The 21,029-nt window shown below is 33.4% G+C and overlaps 1 protein-coding gene across 1 annotated transcript; it reads right to left on the bottom strand.

The window, feature by feature from the left end:
* Positions 1–11,608: 11,608 nt before the first annotated feature.
* On the bottom strand, positions 11,609–13,585 carry LOC116342550. Its single transcript, XM_031770210.1, has 3 exons — positions 13,410–13,585; positions 13,130–13,355; positions 11,609–12,634 (listed from the first exon to the last, which is right to left on the bottom strand). The coding sequence occupies exons 2-3, from the start codon at positions 13,328–13,330 to the stop codon at positions 11,786–11,788; spliced, it is 1,050 nt and encodes a 349-aa protein (XP_031626070.1). The 5' UTR covers positions 13,331–13,355; positions 13,410–13,585; the 3' UTR covers positions 11,609–11,785.
* Between the last annotated feature and the right edge of the window lie 7,444 nt (positions 13,586–21,029).

The following is a 21,029-nucleotide window of genomic DNA, read 5'->3' as shown; positions in this document are numbered from 1 at the left end:
AACCAATTCAAAATAACTCTCCGAAATCTGTTTGTATGAGAAATGTCAAACCGGTATCATTGATGTGATATACAAGTATGAAAATATATTTATGAAAATTAAAAAAATATCGAAAAATATTATCGTTGAAATAATAATATTCATTTAAAAATTCTGTGTAAATAAACAACTATTTAAAATACTTCAAAAACTGTTTGGAATTATGTGGCATTGTATGGAATTATATAGAATTTTTTGGAATTATCGGAGTACTAGATTGAATTATGAGAATTACGAAAGTGAAGTAGTTTGCCCCTAGACAAAGAACGTCCTGGCCAGCCAAAAAAGTTTGAAGATGAAGAATTGGAGCCATTACTCGATGAAGATTCTGGTCAAACGCAAGAAGAACTTGCGAAATCGTTGAGAGTAAGTCAAAAAGCCATTTCCGATCGCCTAAAGGCTCTTGGATTCATTCAAAAGCAAGGAAATTGGATACCAAATGAATTGAAACCAAGAGACGTTGAAAGACGATTATGCATGTCCGAAATGCTGCTTGAGTGCCACAAAAAGAAGTCGTTTTTGCATCGACTTGTTACCGGTGATGAAAAATGGATTCATTACGACAACCCGAAGCGCAAGAAATCATATGTGAAGCGCGGAAAACGAGCCAAATCAACGCCAAAGCAAGATATTCATTGTCCCAAGGTAATTGGGTGGGATCAGAAGGGTGTCCTCTATTATGAGCTATTAAAACCGGGTGAAACGATCACGGGAGGCCTGTACCGAACACGATTGATCCGTTTAAAGAGAGCATTGAACGAAAAACGGCCAGAATATGCGACCAGACATGAGTCCATAATTTTCCATCATGACAACGCTCGGCCTCACATTGCTCAGCCGGTTAAGAACTATTTGGAAAATAGTGGATGGGAAGTTTTGCTCCACCCGCTGTATAGCCCAGACATTGCCCCTTCTGACTATCACTTGTTTCGATCGATGCAGAATGCCTTGTCTGGAATACGCTTCACTTCAATTGAAGGTATCAAAAATTGGATTGATTCGTTCCTAGCCTCAAAAAATGAGCAGTTCTTTTGGCGCGGAATCCATATGCTGCCAGAAAGGTGGGAAGAAATCATAGATAACGATGGCCAATACTTTGAATGATATGTTATTTACAGAATTTATTAAATAAAGTTGTATTTTTACAAAAAAAAAAACGACATTTTTAACTACTACTACCAATAAATATGCGGATTTTTCTTTTTTCCAACCCGAAAAAATGTTAAACCATGAGAAAATGATATTACAAATCATAAATTTGCGGTGCCATTCCATTTTGGTTGCAACATGTCATCAATCTCAATTGCAGAGATATCTCATCTTTTTTATTTTCTTAAAATAACCGTACCACAGGAATAAATAGCCAATACGCTCAGAGATTCAGATCAATGAGAAGAGAAAAAAGGATGTAACACAGTACATGCTAGGCCGCACAAATACAAAACGATAAATGGACAGTCGTTTTCAATCTTGCCATTTATTAGTTATATGAATACAGCAGGGGAAAACTAGGCAAAAAATCCAGACCATGAAGGAAATTTGGTCGAAAAATCATAATTTAAAAAAATGGTCACTTTTATCTAGTTCTGCCGACAGCAGAAGCCATCTAAAAGAAGGCATTTAGAAAGCACAAATGCTGGACATTACTACAATTTATCGGCCGAAAGTCGAAACAGATCGCTCAAACGAATCCATAAATAAAGAAAATCATTTTATGTTCGGTTAATGAGTCCTATACGTTTGATTGTTTGTTTTAACATTTGTTGATTTATTTTCACTGGATGACGTGTCAACTGGTATAAATTCTATAAGTGAAGTTATACATACTATTGAATGCCGAATGAACATGCAGAATAGAATGAACGGGTGGAGGTGGTTGTGAGCAATATAAAAACGGAATGAGATCGATTTCGTTTTGATGCTGTGTTTTCAACGTGTGATTAGGATAAATTGTACTTTTATCTGGTGTAACAGTGAGCCCTCATTGTATATCCTTTTCTGTTTTCGTTTTGATGTCTGACGTCTGGTGACGGGCGATAGCACATTTGAAGTCGAACGGATAAATTCGAATGGATTTCCGAAGACTTATCATTTTTTCTTGATCATAACTCTCATCTAATGTTCATTTCATCGTTTCTTGAGAAAAGCCCCAAATGGAAAATGGATAATGTAACGTTGGAAATGTTCCAGTGTTGTGAGAAAAGTGCACAATATAAAATAAAATACATTCTAATCCGAGTGGATTTGGCCGTATGTTTACTCTTTTTTTCGAGATCTGTCAAACCCGGTAATATGATGACTATTGTCCGTTCCCAAATCTACGACAACGCCATCTCTTGTTCCCCATCTGTTGCGAATTTTTTAACCAACCAATATTGATTGGTTCAAATTAAATAGTTTAATATAAATTCAAAAAGGGTTCAAGTCTAATCCCGACTATTTGAAAAATCCTCAGGTAAAATATTAAAACAAAACTTGAAACAATTTTTTTGAATTCATTTTTTTAATTGTCGTCGATTTCATGGAGTAAACATATAGAAACAATATATACAGACAAACACCACACTTTATAACAGAAGAACGAAACATGCTGTGTATGAAAATACTAATACATGTGCGCATGCTCAGCTTCGTTTCTGTGATGACCACTTTAAGCGTAAATGTGATGCTTGTGTATGTATTGTTTCTTTAATCTCTACAGTGTACTTTACTGTCAATTTCGCTCCTTCAAATCGATGGCAATTTATAATAAAATGAATTTTGTATCAACAAATGATTTTAAATATGGTTTCAATGATTTAAATTAGGAATTTTTTCATAAAATGTGGGATTAAAATTAAATTCTTTTATTTTATTTTAAATTAAAGTGAAAATTTTGTCTCAGAAATAGCTACTGCTGTGTAACCAAAGATGGCGTCATCGGTTTAGATGCCAGTGACGTTTACATATAAATATGTCAACGCAATCCCCGGTTAGATCTGTCCCTTTTCATTGACCATCAGAATGGCGTGAGCTACCGTACCGTTTCGTTTTTGATGTTCATTCGCAAATGTGTGACGCAAATGGAAATCGTCCGAATTTTTGGCTGGATAATTTTCTATTTATTGTCGTTCGTCTTGTAACACTGAATTTCGTAAAATGAAACCATGCGGATTTTAAAATACAATTTGGATTTGTGGTGATTTTCATGTTGAATCAAATTTAGTGCAACATTTTTGCTTGCCTTTGAAACATTATATAATGCCATGGCTCTTGTTTTGACATTACCGTAAGAACCTCGAATGGCTTTGAAATAACCATAACTGGTCAGTGAATTTATCTACATGAAAATAAAGAGCGGTGAGAACGTAATGGAGGAGGAAAAGGAGTATAAGAAAAGACGAGCAAAAAAACATTAAACACTTTTATCAATGTTCATTCACTTGATTTTTGCTATGTAAAAAATAGTGCCCCGACGCAATAAGAGAAATAGAAAGAGAGCGAAAAAAGGAAAGACTCACAGTACATTTGTGACGATGAAATTGGAGAATATTTGAACAAACATTGTGCTTCGCAAAACTTTTTCCACTGGCAGCAAAACTATTCGTGTGGAAGCAATTTCATTTCCGAATTTTCCATTTGCTCTGATTTTGGTTTGGAACTGCCACAAAAACATGACCGAATCTATTCGTGCAGTGAGAAAAACGTAGACAGCGGATACACAGTTACCATGTGCGCTTCTCCAAACACACACATACACACACAGCGTTAAACATACATTCATAGAAAACATAAAATCGAGAAATGGGCGATAGACAACAAGAGGTAGAATCGAGTATCACTTGCGTTGTATATTGACAATGTATTTGAACGCGACTCGATTTAAGAAGCGCCATCTCTTTCACGCCAGGTTCTCATATATTTTTTTCTTGCAAATATTTTTTTCTTGCAAAATTGTATAAATTGAATAAGTTTTGCAATAATAATAACGAAAATAATTAATAGAATTTATAATAAATAAAAAAAATTGAAAAAAACACACAAATATTTTATATTATATACTTATAATTATTGCAAAAAAATTATTTATATTTTATTGCAAAACTTATTCAATTTATACAATTTTGCAAGAAAAAAATATATGAGAACCTGGCGTGAAAGAGATGGCGCTTCTTAAATCGAGTCGCGTTGAAAGCCGACTGTAAGTGATACTCGGGTAGAATGGTGTTGTCTTTTTGAAGCCACCTCCTGTGGTCTCTACATATTCCGCCGCCGCGTGTCAAAATGAAGCAAAGTCCAATGATTTAAACACCTGCACATATTTTAATTAGAAAATTGCTGATTCTACCGTTGCTGCGTTCTTCACGTAAACATGTTAATTTTTTATAAATTATACCGACGTAGTTATATAATGTAAATTGATATTGTTTTTAAAGGCATACGTTAATTTAAATAAATTGTGGAGATTGTGGATGAAACGTGACTTTATTAAGGTCAGTTAATTAAATTAAAAAAAGATTTAGACTGAACATATTTATACAGTAAATAACACATAACAACCATTTAGCATCAGCTATTTTTCAAAATGCATATTCAATTATTCATACACACAACTGATGCACGTCATTTGATTCTCTCCGAAAAGAGTGAATGTTGACCATTTTCAGCAAATTTTTATAAGTATACACAGAGAAATATTTGAGTACGGTGACTCGCACTTGTGGTGTTAGCAGAACATCTACCCCTCAAAATGAGTCACGCACTCTATTTAGCCGCCTGCGTTCAACGTACATATGTATCTCTTCTTTCACTATGATGCGTTCACTTGGATAAGAGTAGTAACACTTTGCGAACTGCATATGTGCTGCTATCTAGCAATAATAGGCGTTTCTCCATATAAACACGCTGTTATTACCGTATTTTTTGTTGTGATGAATAATAATTTTATAAATATTTGCTTTTAAATTCATATCAGATTTTAATTCCAAAAAAAAACATTTCCACATGATATTTAGTTTGAAAAATGTTGTAATACGTATAGTATGAGTATCGGTAATTTGTTTATTAAGCTCATTTGTAAGTATTTGGTTGTTAAGAATTCTTCTGTTTCATACTACATTTTCGTTTCCGACTTCATTCCCATCCATTCATGGATGGTTTATTATAACCGGCAGCATTACATTCAAAGAGTAGAAAATGTTGGTTTGTTGCTACTACTGCTTTTGCTACTTCACTCGTGTTGATTTTCTTGTTGCTCCCTTCTAACATGTTTTTTATCCGCTTCGTTTGATTAAATTGAATACGTGAGCGGATTTCAGTATGTCAATGGAATCCCACCACTGTGCCGTAATTTTCAAAAATGAGAAGAAAATCATAACGAACAAAAAAACAGACTGGATCGAAATCCAGAAGCACAAACTGCAAAACAAAATATGATTTGTTCATTGGTCAGAATGGTTTTTTTACACTTTACACGATGAAATGTATATTGATAAGGAAAACAAAACTAATGCAATCAACGAGACTCCAAATCGATCGAAATTTCGCCGTTCGAATGTCGATAGTAGGGCGCTCAAAAACTGACAAACAGGAAAATATTTTATATCCCGAAACGATGCGGCTTATTCGAATAACAATGAAACGTTGACGTGTTCGTTTGAACTGAGAGAGAAAAATAAAGGCTTTTTTTATATACGCGAGAGAGAGAAAAGAACAGAAAAAATTGTATAAAATTCGGATTATTTTATTGAAATCCACATTTCAATGTCTTTGTTATTCAGTTCAATTCTTTGAACCAAAAAATGCATGCATAAGCCTCGTGATATCGTGGGGGGTTTATCATTTTTCTCTTTAAAAAAAATGTAAAAATGAAATGGAATAATGAAAGTAAACAAAAAGGGCGTGCATGAGTAAAATAAATATATGTACAAAATACCATATGAAAAAATTGAATATAGTCAAATCATATGACGTTGAAACAAGAAAAAAAGCAGACACATAAACTCACAAAAATATCGAATAAACAGGACTGCATTGAAATGGAAAAAGAACGGATTTAAAAACGACGTAAAATGAATTAGTAGTTAAAATGTTCGCATACGCGGTGTAAATAAGTTTATTTATGAAATGAGCACCAAATATATGACTTCAGTGGCAAAAGAAGGAAAAAACGAATCCTTGAATGAAATACTACGTGAGTGCACACGATTGTTTTGTACGAGGTTTTGGTTTTAACCGTAGATGCATTTTGGTTAGCTGTTTACTCGTTTTCATTCATACCGACATTACACGATAATGGAATCGTTCTCTTTCCCACACACGGCAATCTATCAGAGAGAAAGAGAGAGTGAGAGTCAAAGCGAAAAAATTATCCCAGAAATGGAAAACTTTAATGCAGTGAAACGAACTCATCGAATATTTCTCGTTATACATTGTAACAAATCTTGTGCATTGGATTTCTTTGCACCGTGCATCCGTTATCCACTATACATTTAGGTATGTGTGCGATATACATTTTGAACAACATCTATTCGAAAAAAGTATGCGAGCCTTGGCATCATTTTGTAAGGGGCTTAATTCAAAATTTCAACGACTGAATTCTATAATAATATCTAAATTAACTAAATTTTTCTGCAAACGAATGAATTCCAGTGAATTCTACGGCGATTTCATTCAAATATGTGAGATAGTGGTGAATAGTTTCTGCTGGCAATTACTGCAATATTTATATTTTGTGTAACGAAATTGTAAATGTTTTTTATATTTTTTTAATAAAAATTAATTTTATTTTCAATTTTGAGCGATTTTCTATCGGAAACAATCGGAAATATTGAAAAAATAATAAATTAAAAAATATTGCGGTTATCATAACCTCACTTTATTACTTTGACACATTTCATTCTATTCACACGAATTCACCGAACTCATCAATAACCACTCGATTCAAAAGTGTGAATTTAAGTGAATTCCTGTGAATTTTTTTGCCGTATTAAGCCCCTAGTCATTTTGACTACGTTTTGGTAGTCAACTACAACAAACTTCTGGTGCATTTGTTCGACACGGCAAACGAAGAGAGAGAGAAAATAAAAACAATAAAGAAAAATGAGACTGAAGAAGCTTAAAGCACAAAAATATAGCTGCAGCATTGCGTGATAAATTCCCTCGGTCGAACACTGAAAAACTTTTCAGTCATACGACCAGAATAGCTTTAGACTCTCTCTTCTTTCTCCCGCTGACATGCATTTTGCTACAAAGATGAAACTGCAAATAGTTTCAATGCTTATTGTTCGAAAGTTACAAAGTTAACATTATCATTGCATTGTTGAACGACCAAAAGTAACAGATACATGAAATAGGTGATTTGCATACCAGAAAATTATATGTTTTGTGCATAAACAGCAATAATGCAACTTGTAGAAATTAATTGAATAGAAGGACGACGACGTCGACGACAATTTCGATGACGTTGAATGATGAAAGGTTTTGTTGTGGCACAAACTTAGTTTGTGAATGTATCTGTGTTGATCAAAGTCTGGCTGAATTTTTGAACGATCAAAATTGGTGCGCGTCTATGAAATGCAATGACATAATGTGGTGGGGGTGGGAATTTTGAAAAACCCTTTGGGGAGTATGTTGATGATAAAAAATAGAAAATTTCTATCTGAGCAGAATTTTGAATTTTTCCCCAGGGGGGTGGGGGTGCCCCCAATTTTTCAAAAGTTCATCGGATCAAAAAATAATGTACTACAATGTTGTTCAGAATGATGAGAGGAATTTTTTAGGACCCCTGTCCTCCATCCCTTAAGGGGGTCGGGGGTCAAAACCCCAAGATATTATTTTTTTGACCTGAAACTCCGAATTTCGGAATCAGCATGCAAAAATACTTAAGAATTGATATTTTGTTCGGGTCGATTTCGCCCCCCCAAAAAATGGTGTTTCTCCAAAACGGCATTTCGGAATTTTTTCAGCAATTATTCCAATTGCTTGTCATTTTCTACAAAGTTGTTCAGAATGAGAGAAATTTTTTAGGACCCCTGCCCTTGGGGGGTTTTTGACCCCCCGACCCCCTCAAGGGATGGAGGACAGGGGTCCTGCCTTGGAGGGCAGGCGTCCTAAAAAAATTTCTCATCATTCTGAACAACTTTGTAGTACATTATTTTTTGATCCGATGAACTTTTGAAAAATTTGGGGCACCACCACCACCCTGGGGAAAAATTCAAAATTCTGCTCAGATAGAAATTTTTTATTTTTTATCCCCAACATACTCCCCAAAGGGTTTTTCAAAATTCCCACCCCCCTGGAAAACCCGATTATATGAGACACCCTGTACTATATAAACATTCTTCAGATACATTCATGCAAATTGCAAAGATTTGCGGTTGAATAGAGTTTAAAATCATCGTAGAATATTAACAGAAATTAATCGCTCGAATAGGAATTTTACGAATATTCAATCACACACGAGAACGCTGTATTAAATTCAAAACGTACTTTAAGTGTTTATGAACAAAGTTCAAGATATAATTTCTATCTTACGAAGGTCTCTAATACAGTAGCTTTTCTTTATGAAATCTGTCACACTAACGCCCTCACTTTATCTTTTGGCGAACTAAACAGAATAAAGTTTGGCGAACTAAACAGAACAAGTTTCCAGCTTGTCGTATACTGGGATTAAATCGGTTGAGTGTACCCGTGTAGTATACGGGCGCTAAATGGAAGTCGCAGGCGCTCTTATTTGCGCTTTGGAAGAGGAATGACCGAGAGCGCAAAATATTTTGTCGCGCTATCGAGGATTTCTCTTTAAACAGTTTCGCAAAAAGACACAGCAACCGAATATGAGTTATGTATACAGTACATACAGTCCACAGAGTCGCTCAATATCATAGCACACTATGCACATTGTGCATACTATTCATATTGTGTGCTATGCTAGTAAGTGACTCTGACGACTGTATGTACTGTATGCATAACTCATATTCTGTTGCTGTGTCTTTATGCGAAAATGTTTAAAGAGGAATCGCCGATAGCGCGAATAAGAGTGCCTGCGACTTCAAATTAGCGCCCGTATACTACACGGGAGTGAATTGTCTGTACCATTTGCATCAGGAAATTTTATACAGCCGGTGTCAAGATCAATTAAATTGTTAATAGAATCTGCCATTTTTACGCAGTTTTGCGATGTGATTGCGAGATTAAGAATATAAATAAAATAAATGAACGGAATAAACGAACTTAACAGAACAAATTAATTCGCACGAGTGTATGACAGGTATGTAAGAGAACAATAACATTACGTTTTGTATCTATCTAATGCTAATTGTGCTAAGTAAACGTATTGTAATTATCTAATGCTAATTGTGCTAACTTCATTTCCAAAACAAAAAAATGAAACAATTTATTAAATTATTTTTCAACAATTTTTGGAATAACATATGCGCTCATTCTCAAACTTATGAAATAATATCTCATTCTATATATAGATGGCGCTGCCTGTACGAAGTTCGGCAATCAAAGCATTACGCTTATTGAGCGCATTATCTTACGTCATTCAAGAAACATTAATATTTGGTATTGTTGACCTGAATTCTATTCAAACCAATTTAATATCATCAATGTTGAGAATGAATGAACCAAACCAACTTATTGAATTCAAATTATTTTTTGGCATATCACTTTCTCCCAGTGTTTGTGTGGTATATTTTGTTTTTAGATTTCGTAATTCATACGCTAATTTACTCAATACGACCATAAAACTGAATGTGTAAAGTAATACTTTTTTCGGTTGATCCTTAGTATGAAAGTGGTAGGTTCGTCTGGATTTTTCAATAACTCTGTCGCTCTCCTTGGTGTCATATGAGTGAATGAATAAATTAATGTATGAGTGAATGTGATTATAAGTGTTTTTCAGTTGATATGAAGCTGTGACCTCTGAGCCTGCTAAACAAACAAATATGTTATGTAGCATTTACACATTGCATGCATATTAGTTGAAGCTGAGTTCATAAAATCCATGTGTACCGATTTAAACACCGTTACATCTAACGGTAGTTGTCCACAAATGGTGTTGTTGAGACTGCAGTAGTGAATGATTATTAATATTATTACAAGCTTTCATTTGTTGGTGCATGATACATTTCCCATGATAACAATAATCTTTCGGCAGCACATCCATTATAATGGCTACCAACAACGAGGCGGTAAAAATATTATGACCTAGCACACCAAGCTCCAGGAAAAATCGTACACACAGAGCATCTGTTGTATCCGTACTAAAGGGAGCCAGAAAATGAAATTACATACCACATACACAAATTAAATGCAGAAGACTTATGTTTACCTCCCTCATGATAATAATGATATTATTAGCATTTGGACTTGATCTTTTTCTCTGGGTGTTGAAATTTTATTTTCGGTTAAAGCATGTTTTTTTTAATGTTTTGCCCCTTTTTTTTGTTCGGTGGAGGAGAAAAGTATTAGAATGTTGGTTTTATAATACATAAAATACATGTACTCACACATAGATGCTTGCGCTCCTAATCATTTAGCAATAATTTCAAATTACAATTTTACATAAACCACGACATAATAATCGAAAATATTTCCCGGCTGCAGAAAATTTTTCTTTTTGATTTCGTGTATCTTTTTTGATATGTGTTAACATAACTTGAGGAACTTATTCGAAAAAAGGCCAAAGTCATACAGTCTATAACAAATTCAAGTAAATGCGATCGTCACATCACTCATAATTCTTTCAAAAGAAGTTTGATGCTTGGTGAAGAATTTTTATGAATAAATTGCTCATAAAATCTATTTAAAATTTAAATGACATAGAAAATTACGTGAAGCCATTTAGGTAGCATTTTCCAAAAAGCATTCTATAAACTGAAATGAATTTTGATTACCCAAAATTAACCGATAAATGAAATTCATAATTTAATCATAATTACAGCCAAAGGTTGAATGCACGCATGTTGAAAAACCAGAACCAAAATGATTGGTCTTTACCATTGATAATAAAAAGGTGACGCCTCCAAATCTATTTACACAAACAAAAAATCAAGTTATTTCCAAATAAAAAAAATCAAGACATTTCTGATGACTCAGTGAAACATCTAAAACCGAAAAAATAAATGTCGATAATATTTTTTTGATGTTGAGCTAAACTTGTATCAAACCTAAACATAGATGAAAAGCGAGAAAAAAGTGAACGCACGTCACTTTTGTTGCCAAAATCCATAAAACGAAAAGTGTTTGCCTTGTTTACTTCTTTTATTGGCACCTACAAATAAAATCATATTCACACACCATAAATGCGATATAAATGAGCGTAGCACATGTTGTTAATGGAAATGGCTAAGGCGATTGGCTTTTTCTGTATACATTAATACAAACAATACTATTCCATGTGAGTTGCCATATGATTCTAATGTTTTTCTGTTTTTTTTTTTTTTTTTAATTTTCAGAAATTAGAAGAAGTTTCTACTTACCCCAGCACGTAGTAAGTTTCATGAAAACATTTTTAGTAAGAAAAAGAACATTTTGATCAAAATAGATCAAAAAATTTATTGATTTCAAATTCTGTTGTGCATTCTTGTTTATTGAAGGTATAATTTCTGTATTCCTGAATCAGAATGGCATATATTCATAATAAATCATTTATAAAAAAGGATTGTATTTATATTTCAAACAAGTGTAGAATATTCTTTAAAAATATGAATATAGCAATAAGTTTTGTTTATAAAACTGAATAGTCCATCTAACATGTGTTTCATTGATTGTTTGATGTGTTGATTCTTGCCATCAAATCGGTGTAGAACATTAGACCGCGACTATTCATATTGCATTTAATTTTTCCTCTGGCCACTCTTTCGTAGGGTGAATTTTCTGGTTGATTTTTTGATTTTGAAATACTTTCGATTTCTTTCGGTGGTGCGTGAGTTTCAAGAATATCATTTTTACCAACTGGTTCTGAAAATGAAAATCTGCCGAATATTTCCTTCTCACGTCGGAGACGCGCTTCTGCAATTTCCCTAAATGTTCGGATTTTTTTTCTTGGTGGTACATCCAATTCAGTAAACTTTGGCTCGTTATTGGAACCATTTTTTACAATTGAAGTTGGTGTAGTTTTAATTTGAAAAATTATTTCACCTATATCTTTTGTTTCTGACATTATATTTTTGACAACGACACAATCATAGTCACTTTTGTCATCAAATTCATCAGCACGTTGTTTTTCTACGATTTCCCGTGCGATGACATCATAATTGTTGTGATGTGACGCCAACAAAATTGTAGATTGATTTAATTCATGAATTGATTTCGTTGTTTCATTGTGCAGGATATTTTCATCGTCGCTGATATAAATATCATCGCAATTCATCTTGTTGCGAATTGGTTTCGATGTTTCATTGTTCACAACATTTTCATCGTCGCTAATGCAAACTTCATTACAATTTATCTTGTCACGAATTAGAACATAAATGAACGCATGTACATCATGCAAATTGTATTCACCCGAAATGTCAAAACCAAATGACATCAAATCGCGTTCAGCTAGCGGGCGATCAACCTCTTGCTTTACAAATTTACTTTCGTTGACATATGTTCCATTTCGTGACTATAATCCATAAAATCACAAATACAAACAAATATTATTCGCCTGCTTCAATAACAAAACGTATACACACGAGCAATGCATACAATTTACTGAGTACGAACAAAAGACAAAAACGATTCCTCAAATGTAAACAATAATAACAGACATACAATCAACGACAACTTTGTTTGAGTGTGAATGTGAATTTTATGTGTACTTAGTAAACTGATTGGGAAGAGTGTAAGCTGACTGAAAAGCATTAGATTTCAAAATGTCAACACATAACGTTTATGGCAAGTATTTTATGGTGGCAAGTATTTCAAACGGAATATTTTAGATTACTATGATTAAATTTCAACATTAAAAGTGCACGCGTTTGTTCACTAATATTTATAGAATTGACTGCAAAAGCAAATTCTACACAAAATCGAATATTCAAGTATCACCATTTCCATTTAAGTTCTTTTTTGTCTTTGTTCATACAAAATTTTATATGAATTTTTCAATAATACTCACATAGTCAACTAGTCGTACTTGGTCGTTGTTAATAAAAATGCTACAATGATGACGACTACATTTTGCCGATGGAATTGGCACTTCGAATTTTGATGAGCGTCCAATGCGATTTTCACCCGCTTTCAATGCAAATGAACGGTGTAGTTGCTTATTCGCTATACTACTTATAGCCATTAAACGCCAATTGGTTTTTGGAGCCATAATTCTTCCTTACGAAGTTCGTACACTGTGAAACGATCCGATTAGCGTTGCATAAAATTTATATATTTTCCACGCTCACCGGTCGCTGTTCAAATACAATTCGACGTCTTTTTTATAGAGTCTGAAAATGAGCTCTATTTAAAAAAAAATGTAAATGCGAATTAATTGCGTCGATTAAGCGGAGTTGAGATATTTATGTTTTGTCACGTCGTACAACTTGCTTAATGAATGCTGTCCAAATGTCAATGACAACGTTGAACTGTGTGCAAATATTTTTGTGTATTGCAAACAGCGCCCTCAATAAACCATCGAAAGAGGAATCATATCCAAAGCTAGCTTAGTGTTGCTGTTGTATGCGTTATGCTCACACATAGTCATTGTGTCTGAAACCTCTAAAAAACCACTATGCAATTGACAACACAACGCAGCAGCAAAAGCAATGTTTCCGGAACGATTCATTTGTGGATTCTCTGAAATTAGCGTGTCAAACATAACCACTTGCAAATCATCATTAAATATGCTAACACAATTTATTTATAACACTTGAATTTGAAATGGCAATGAGATATAAGTGCATCGATGGAAAATTTGACAATGGTTTTCTTTATGAGAGTTTCGCAGATAGACGTGTGCGGGTGCCTCAGTACCCGTATGTAATTAGGATCGATGACGAACGATAAATTGAGAAAATGTTAACGATTGAACAGAGCAAATGTGAGCGAGATGGAAAAAAATGCATGCAATATATTTCCTTCACTGTCAACATGTGGAAAACGGTGTAATAAATCAAATGCATTCATGTCAAACTGCATTCTCATATATGATCATTGTGAATTTGTCTTTTTTTTTATACGCTCAACAAAAACGAAGATGTGTGTCATTCAATGTGCCAAATTGTTGGTGTTTTGTCGAATTTTCAAACCCCCAATCATCAATTTCTTTTCCATATACTTCGCTCAAAATGAAATTTTGCACGCTATCTATCGTGCATGATAGCGAATTAAGTGAAAAATATCATGTTTGAGGGTACATTTAAAGTCAATTCAGAATCAACCCAAACTCAACTGCCAAGGCAAATTAATTGGCATATCTTTTAAAACAAAACAAACAGAAAATTTATTGCATGCCAATTTTTCATATGCTGGACTTGCGTATGCATAGCACTCACATAGGTTTGGAACGTTTTCATTATTGCCCAAGTGCCCATGTCCATATAACGTATTAATCGTTTAATACATTTATAGAATCATTTAAAATGTAAATCGAAACAATGTCGTACAATTATTCTAACTGTTGGGATAATAGAGAGTTGATGTGTGCATCATGGAGAAGTGTGTGCAAATACCACGTATATTGGATAAACTAGGCGATTATCTACTTTACACTTAATGTATTCACACCGACCCACATGCTCATATGCGCAACGGCGTTGCGGCAACACTGTTTTCCCCCATTCTAAAGTTTATAGAAAAAGGCAACTTCTCAACAATTCACATTCATCACACGAACACATTACTCCAATTACACTCCTTCTCCATCTTGTTTTTTCTCTTTCAATCTCACGTCAAAATATAATGAATCACGGACAAATGAAACCTAGGGGGAATTATCTATATGTTTACGTATACGGTTTATACGCAAGTATTTTTTACTGAATATACTACAAATAGATGAAGACATCGCAAGTATGCCGCTTATACGCTGCATATTTGCGTATAAACCACATATATACGGAGTTATTTGCAAATATTATTTGCAAATATTCTTCCGTATATGCGGTTTATATTCTTATACGCAGCATATTCGTAACTTATTTTATTCGATATTTTCCCCTAGAATGAAACTCATTCACCCTTTCTGCAATGCACTCAAGTATGGAGAAAAAAAAAATACTATTATTTAAAAAAAGAGAAACATCCAATGATCCATTTTTAATAAATTGATTCTGTAATTTTGTTGAAATAAAATACCGAAAAATAATTTTCGTTATTTGAAATACTTAATCAAAAATATTGAAAAAATAATAATAATAATAATGCAATGACTTTATTTAGCTTCATAATAGAATATTTGTTTTTGTATGTCAATAATTAATCCCGAATTCAGCGTGTAGTGTTTTATATTTAAAAACTTATTGCAATATTGATTTATTAATATAAAAAAAATAATAATCAATAAATGTACTTGTACACACTGTGTAACCACAAATTATTGTTGCGTTTACACGACGTGAAAAGATTAAAAAAAAAAACATAAAAAGTACCTCATGGTATACATTGGAATGTCATCAAATAATGTTGTACTTGTTTTCTAATATTTATTAAAGTTTGTACATTTGAAAAGCAATAAAAAAACTGTACTTTGTGCATGAATGCATTACATATAAATACAAAGTGTTTCTTCGATTATGCAAACGTACGGGTGGAATGTATTGATCCCAATCAAAAATATTGTTGTTATTACATATGTTTGGTCAGTTGTTTTGATTATAATAACAATCACTTATTTCGAAACCAAGTATTTTTGTAACTTCAATTTGCCGTTTTCGGCACTTATTTGCTTTTTCAGTTTATAAGAAGAAACCGATTTTTTGGGTATCATCGTTTGGCTAGTTGAAGGCATCTCAAATGATGACATATTCACATACGAAATATGAACGAATCGAAACGGATTCATAATAAAAGGGACTGTGATAAAAGAAATCACTTGAAAATTGTACTCAGTTTCTCGTTGAGCCACTTAACGTCTTACATGAAAGTGCTTCTCATGCTTTTATTATATTGTGTTCGAGGACATGTCATTTGAGGAAAAAAAACTCAATTGATTTCGTAATTTTGATATTGGACGAGTACATTACATGTTCTGTCATCATTGGTATATATGCATACTGTACAACATTGAATGGCATTATGTTTCAATAGAAATGACTCAAAATTTGACATGGATATTACATGCTGCATTATTGATGATGGTCATATCATGATTTTTCACATTCTATCTGATCATATTTAAAGTTTTTTCCAGCTACCACCATCACAAATTGAAACAATCAAGGCAAATATTCCATAATGATTTTTAATAAAACATTTAATTTTAGTTCCATGCTTTCCAACTAAAATGAACATCAAGCATAAAGTCCTCATGTACATTTGTGCCTTTATAATGCATTCAATAGGCTACAAACCATGATAACGAACTATAAATTCAAAAAGAAAATTGGAATATGCACAAATATAGTCGACATCATATCCAAAATATATAGATATCCCCAAAGAACCTAACGTGCAATATGTATTTATATGTGCCATTTTCTACAATTGAACTGCGCATTAGATAAATTGAAAAGGAAAAAATAACAAAAAATGAAGAAGAAGAAGAAATACGAAACAAGTTAGATGACATTGACAGAACTTGTACAAGGAATAGGAACTGATGAGTGAGAGAGAGAGAGAGAGAGGGAAAAAAGCAAAAGAGGAACGGAAAAATAAACAAGTGTTATGACGTTATTGCTTATTATTGAGAAATAGTTGCTGGCAATTCAATTCCATATGTGAAATGCTTCGAGTGTAATACAATTTTATACGTAGACTTGATGTGTATGAAGGACCGAAATGAAAATTCCATAATGGGGAAATAATATACTGTGGATATTTATTTGAAGAGGAAAGTGAGAAGTGCAATGGCTGCAAATATATCGAATTTCATGATATGCAATCATCGTTTTGATCGCATTAATTTTTTGTTGCTTTCTAAATGGAATTATATGAGTTGTGAAAAATTTATTTCTATGGCATCATATTGTTTCAAACCATTCGATAATGGTTGTGTCAAAAAAAATCCATAAATTTAAAAATTTAAGACAATATATTGAACTAAATTTTCTAAAGAGGTGCAAGCAAAAAGGTGTTTCATGAGGATCGGATGTAAACATGTCCAAGATATTGCGTCTTATTTTTTAGTATCTTTTGCTCTCGGTGACAAAATGAATTTCAAACAAAAAATAATCAACTTTTGTGATAAATTTTGAAAATTTTAAGAATTATATATTTCAAAAACCATTTTATTATGATTGCTCATGCTGTCTATAAGCTAGAAAAACTAAGACACGAGATCCTATATCGGTACATGCTTCGCATATCGACATCTTTGGAAAAAGTCAAATTTTCAGGATATTCTCATTTCCTGGACCAATTTTCTGTGAATTTCGTGGAACCGATCATCGAATCTTTTGCTCTGATGAGCCTTATATTAACTGAGGACCTATATATTGAATAATCCATAACTATTATTGCAGATAGTCAGATGTATAGAGTCTCTAGAACATGAAATAGACAGTAAGTCACTTTTTCACGATATTGCTCTTGCTCATTTTTCAGTCATTTGTCAACAAAAAAACTATAATGTACATTGCACAATTCTCCATTTTCGCTTGAGATATCTCGTATGGCTATCCTCTTTCCAACGAGTGCATTTGCCGATGAGAACGAGACGATGTAACTATTCTGTGTTCAATTTTCGGCCTTGAACCGAGCCTTAAATATTCTAAAATATCTGACCCAATAACTTGGGTGTCAGTGATCCGATCATCATGAAACTTGAACATATTGTCAGTGGGGCAAGTACCTTTCTAACGCATATAATATCCAGTAGGTGGCGCCACTGGTATCTATTATTTTTAAAAAGTCTAGGAACTTTTGGATTGGAGGGTGTATATGTTTTTTTTTTTGCCGGAAACTCTGAAAATTGCTATAGTAAATTATCTATGGCTTCTGAATACCATGAAATAGGAAACAGCAGCGTTCACCATCTAGAATCACACAATACAATATTCTTTTCTCATCGTCTTATCGTTAATACTAAAAATTTATTTACCTTTTTGAAGGTTTCCATGTTACAATTCCAAATTCCAAGGGCCGTTAAATTAAAATCGATTTGAGAGTAGGCGATAGTCATCAAAATATATTTTCTCAAAACGAGTGGATAGTCGTACCACTGGGTATATATATAAGCCGCTGCAGATACGGCTTGCGATCGATTTGAAACCAATTGTCCCAGGAGACAAAATAAACACAAATAAATTAATGCGCCCACAATTAAGCCAATAGAACAGAATGCTTGCTGTGAGAATATTGACGGTGCCTATCCACAAAAATTTATCCACCGGATCGAAATAAAGCGGAGAAAAATATTATTACAAGGCAAAGGATTTAATTTTAAATTTGCCTTCGGGCTTCGCGTATAAAAATAGGAGGTAAAAATCATTTTCACCATTCCATATTAAGAGAAAACCTAAAACCAATGTAGCGTTTGTAAAAAAAACTTACGACTTGCAGTTGAAAAAGAACCGTACTGAGAATACCGACAACACTGAAAATCCAACAGAAAACGTACGACGATACAGTATTGCTCACTCTTGAACGGAATCTATTTATGCCAAAACAACAAAGGTATATGAACCATTTTATACATTTTTAATGAATGGCTTCTTGGTTGTGGAACTTACTGTATAATCCAATTATGTAAATTAAGTATCTCAACAAAGTGTTTGGTCATTTCTCTTTCACGCTTTTCGCTTGATTCAGTGCGCCTAGCATTCAACATGTCGAGGTGACGATATAACGATGATACATCGTCCAAAAATGCACTTAGGTAAATCATTAAGCACGAATACGATGATATCGACACAGTGACTGTAATGCAAGAGCATATATTCCCCATCTCTTGGGATATCAGAACTATAATCCATCCCAATGGAGTTTTAATAAAGCCACCTGGCAAACTATTCACAGCAAAATCAGATGTTTGCAAAAAAAAATAGAACCACAATGAAGAATGTGGGTATTATCTTCTCGGTTAGTTCTTGGGTGAATTAAATTAACTTACTAAATCTTGTATGGAATGAACCGCATCTCAAATGGATATCTTCCCGTCGTCCAGTGATAATGAAGTGGTCGTATGATTGGCAAGAGCAGTAAACCCGAAACAGTAATGGCATACGTAAATAAGAACATTTTAACGATTGCATCACAACGCTTGTCAGCACGTTCATACAAACGGTTAAAGAAACATCCACTTGCCCGTCCTAAAATAAATGATACTTGGTGACAATATTAATGGTTGGTTACGTGAGATTGAAGTCGTAAGCTTTTGAAAAATTAAGAGAAAGATAGAAAAAACAGATAGAGTTACGTAAGGCGAATTATGTGAAAAAGAAAAAACACATTACGCTTTTGGACCTTTTTCCCGCATGTCATTGACAATGGCACGTATTTCAAACTTTTTAATAGCAAGTATTACGTTGTTTAAGACAACTATTAAGCAAATAAAATTTGTACACCCAACGTCTGTTAACTCGACCAAACTGGCTTTGTGAATATTTACATATGCGTATGCAATACTGGTGAATAAAACTGCCCATGGTGGAAGGGCTAAACAAATAATTCGTAGTGTATCTAGTATGCCTACGGTGGCTACTTTTTCGGGTGGTAACAACCCATGGACTCGAAGGAACACTAACAAAATCTTGATGTAACGCATTTTTCACTTGAGATTTAATCAAGAATTTTCCGAATTGTTGCAAATAATGTTTCAAACAAAATTGAACTGAGCTTCAACTCTGTTGAAGAGCTTCCTTTTATACTCGATATCAATCAATTTTTGTGAAAAAAAAAAAACGAAAACACATCAATTAAAAATTGACACGATTTCCAATGAATTTTTTTCCGATATATATATCGATAAATAGCTACTTGGAAATGTATCCAGTAAGAAGAAATAATGAACGCATTTTTACCTGGTATGGCGTTGGATATAGAAATCGAATACTATATTATTTTTTTATAGCTATAATATGGCACTATATTTGTCGTATGCTCGCTCATTCGTTTAAGGAAGGTATGTGACAATACAAGCGTAAGCAAAGATCGAATCGGCTACAGTGTGAGCGATCATGTGACAAATGAGGGGTTCAGAGGAAATATGTAATGTAGAAAGGTTCCGCGGAAAAATGTTCGGGAGCTAAATGATATCATTTAGCAAAGCTAATTGGTACCAAATAGTCTAACTTAAATAGAACTAACTAAAGTCTAATTTAAATAGCTTTAGTTGAGCTATTTGGTATCATTTAGAAGAGCTTCACCTAATTTAAATTGTACCACCGGCCTAAGAACAAAAGACATAAAAGTACTTAAAACGATGCTGCTGTGTACAAATCAAATCTTGAAACTTCTACACACAAATGACAACTAACCTCAATATGAACAAAAATTGACATAAAATTCAATTTATCCGAAGTCTCAACTGTTTTTTGTATAAATTTCAGTTCAGATTTTTTCCGCTCAAATATTTAAGTGCTTAACATATATCACTTTGGCATTTGAGCGGAAAAAATGCATACTAAAATGTATCCCAAAAACGGTTGTGACTTCGGATAAATTGAGTTTTATGTCAATTTTTGTTCATATTGAGGTTAGTTGTCATTTGTGTGTATGAGAATCAATTACTCTTATAATATTAGAGGAGCAAGATAATATAGATTTAAATAAAGGTTTAAGGGATTTACGTGTATTTTAATCAAATTCAAAAGATTTTTGTTTTTTAAACTCAGTAATTCATGAATACACTTTATTAAGTATTATATACTCATATGAGGGACCATTGTCATCGTCTACGCCTACAAGATCTGGGCCGACCGCTGGTT

The sequence above is a fragment of the Contarinia nasturtii genome, unplaced genomic scaffold (assembly GCF_009176525.2).
Source record: "Contarinia nasturtii isolate CC-2019 unplaced genomic scaffold, AAFC_CNas_1.1 Cnas_scaffold_864, whole genome shotgun sequence".
NCBI lineage: Eukaryota > Metazoa > Arthropoda > Insecta > Diptera > Cecidomyiidae > Contarinia > Contarinia nasturtii.
The sequence above is the reverse complement of the archived record's forward strand: the minus strand, read 5'-3'. Positions and strand labels throughout refer to the sequence as shown.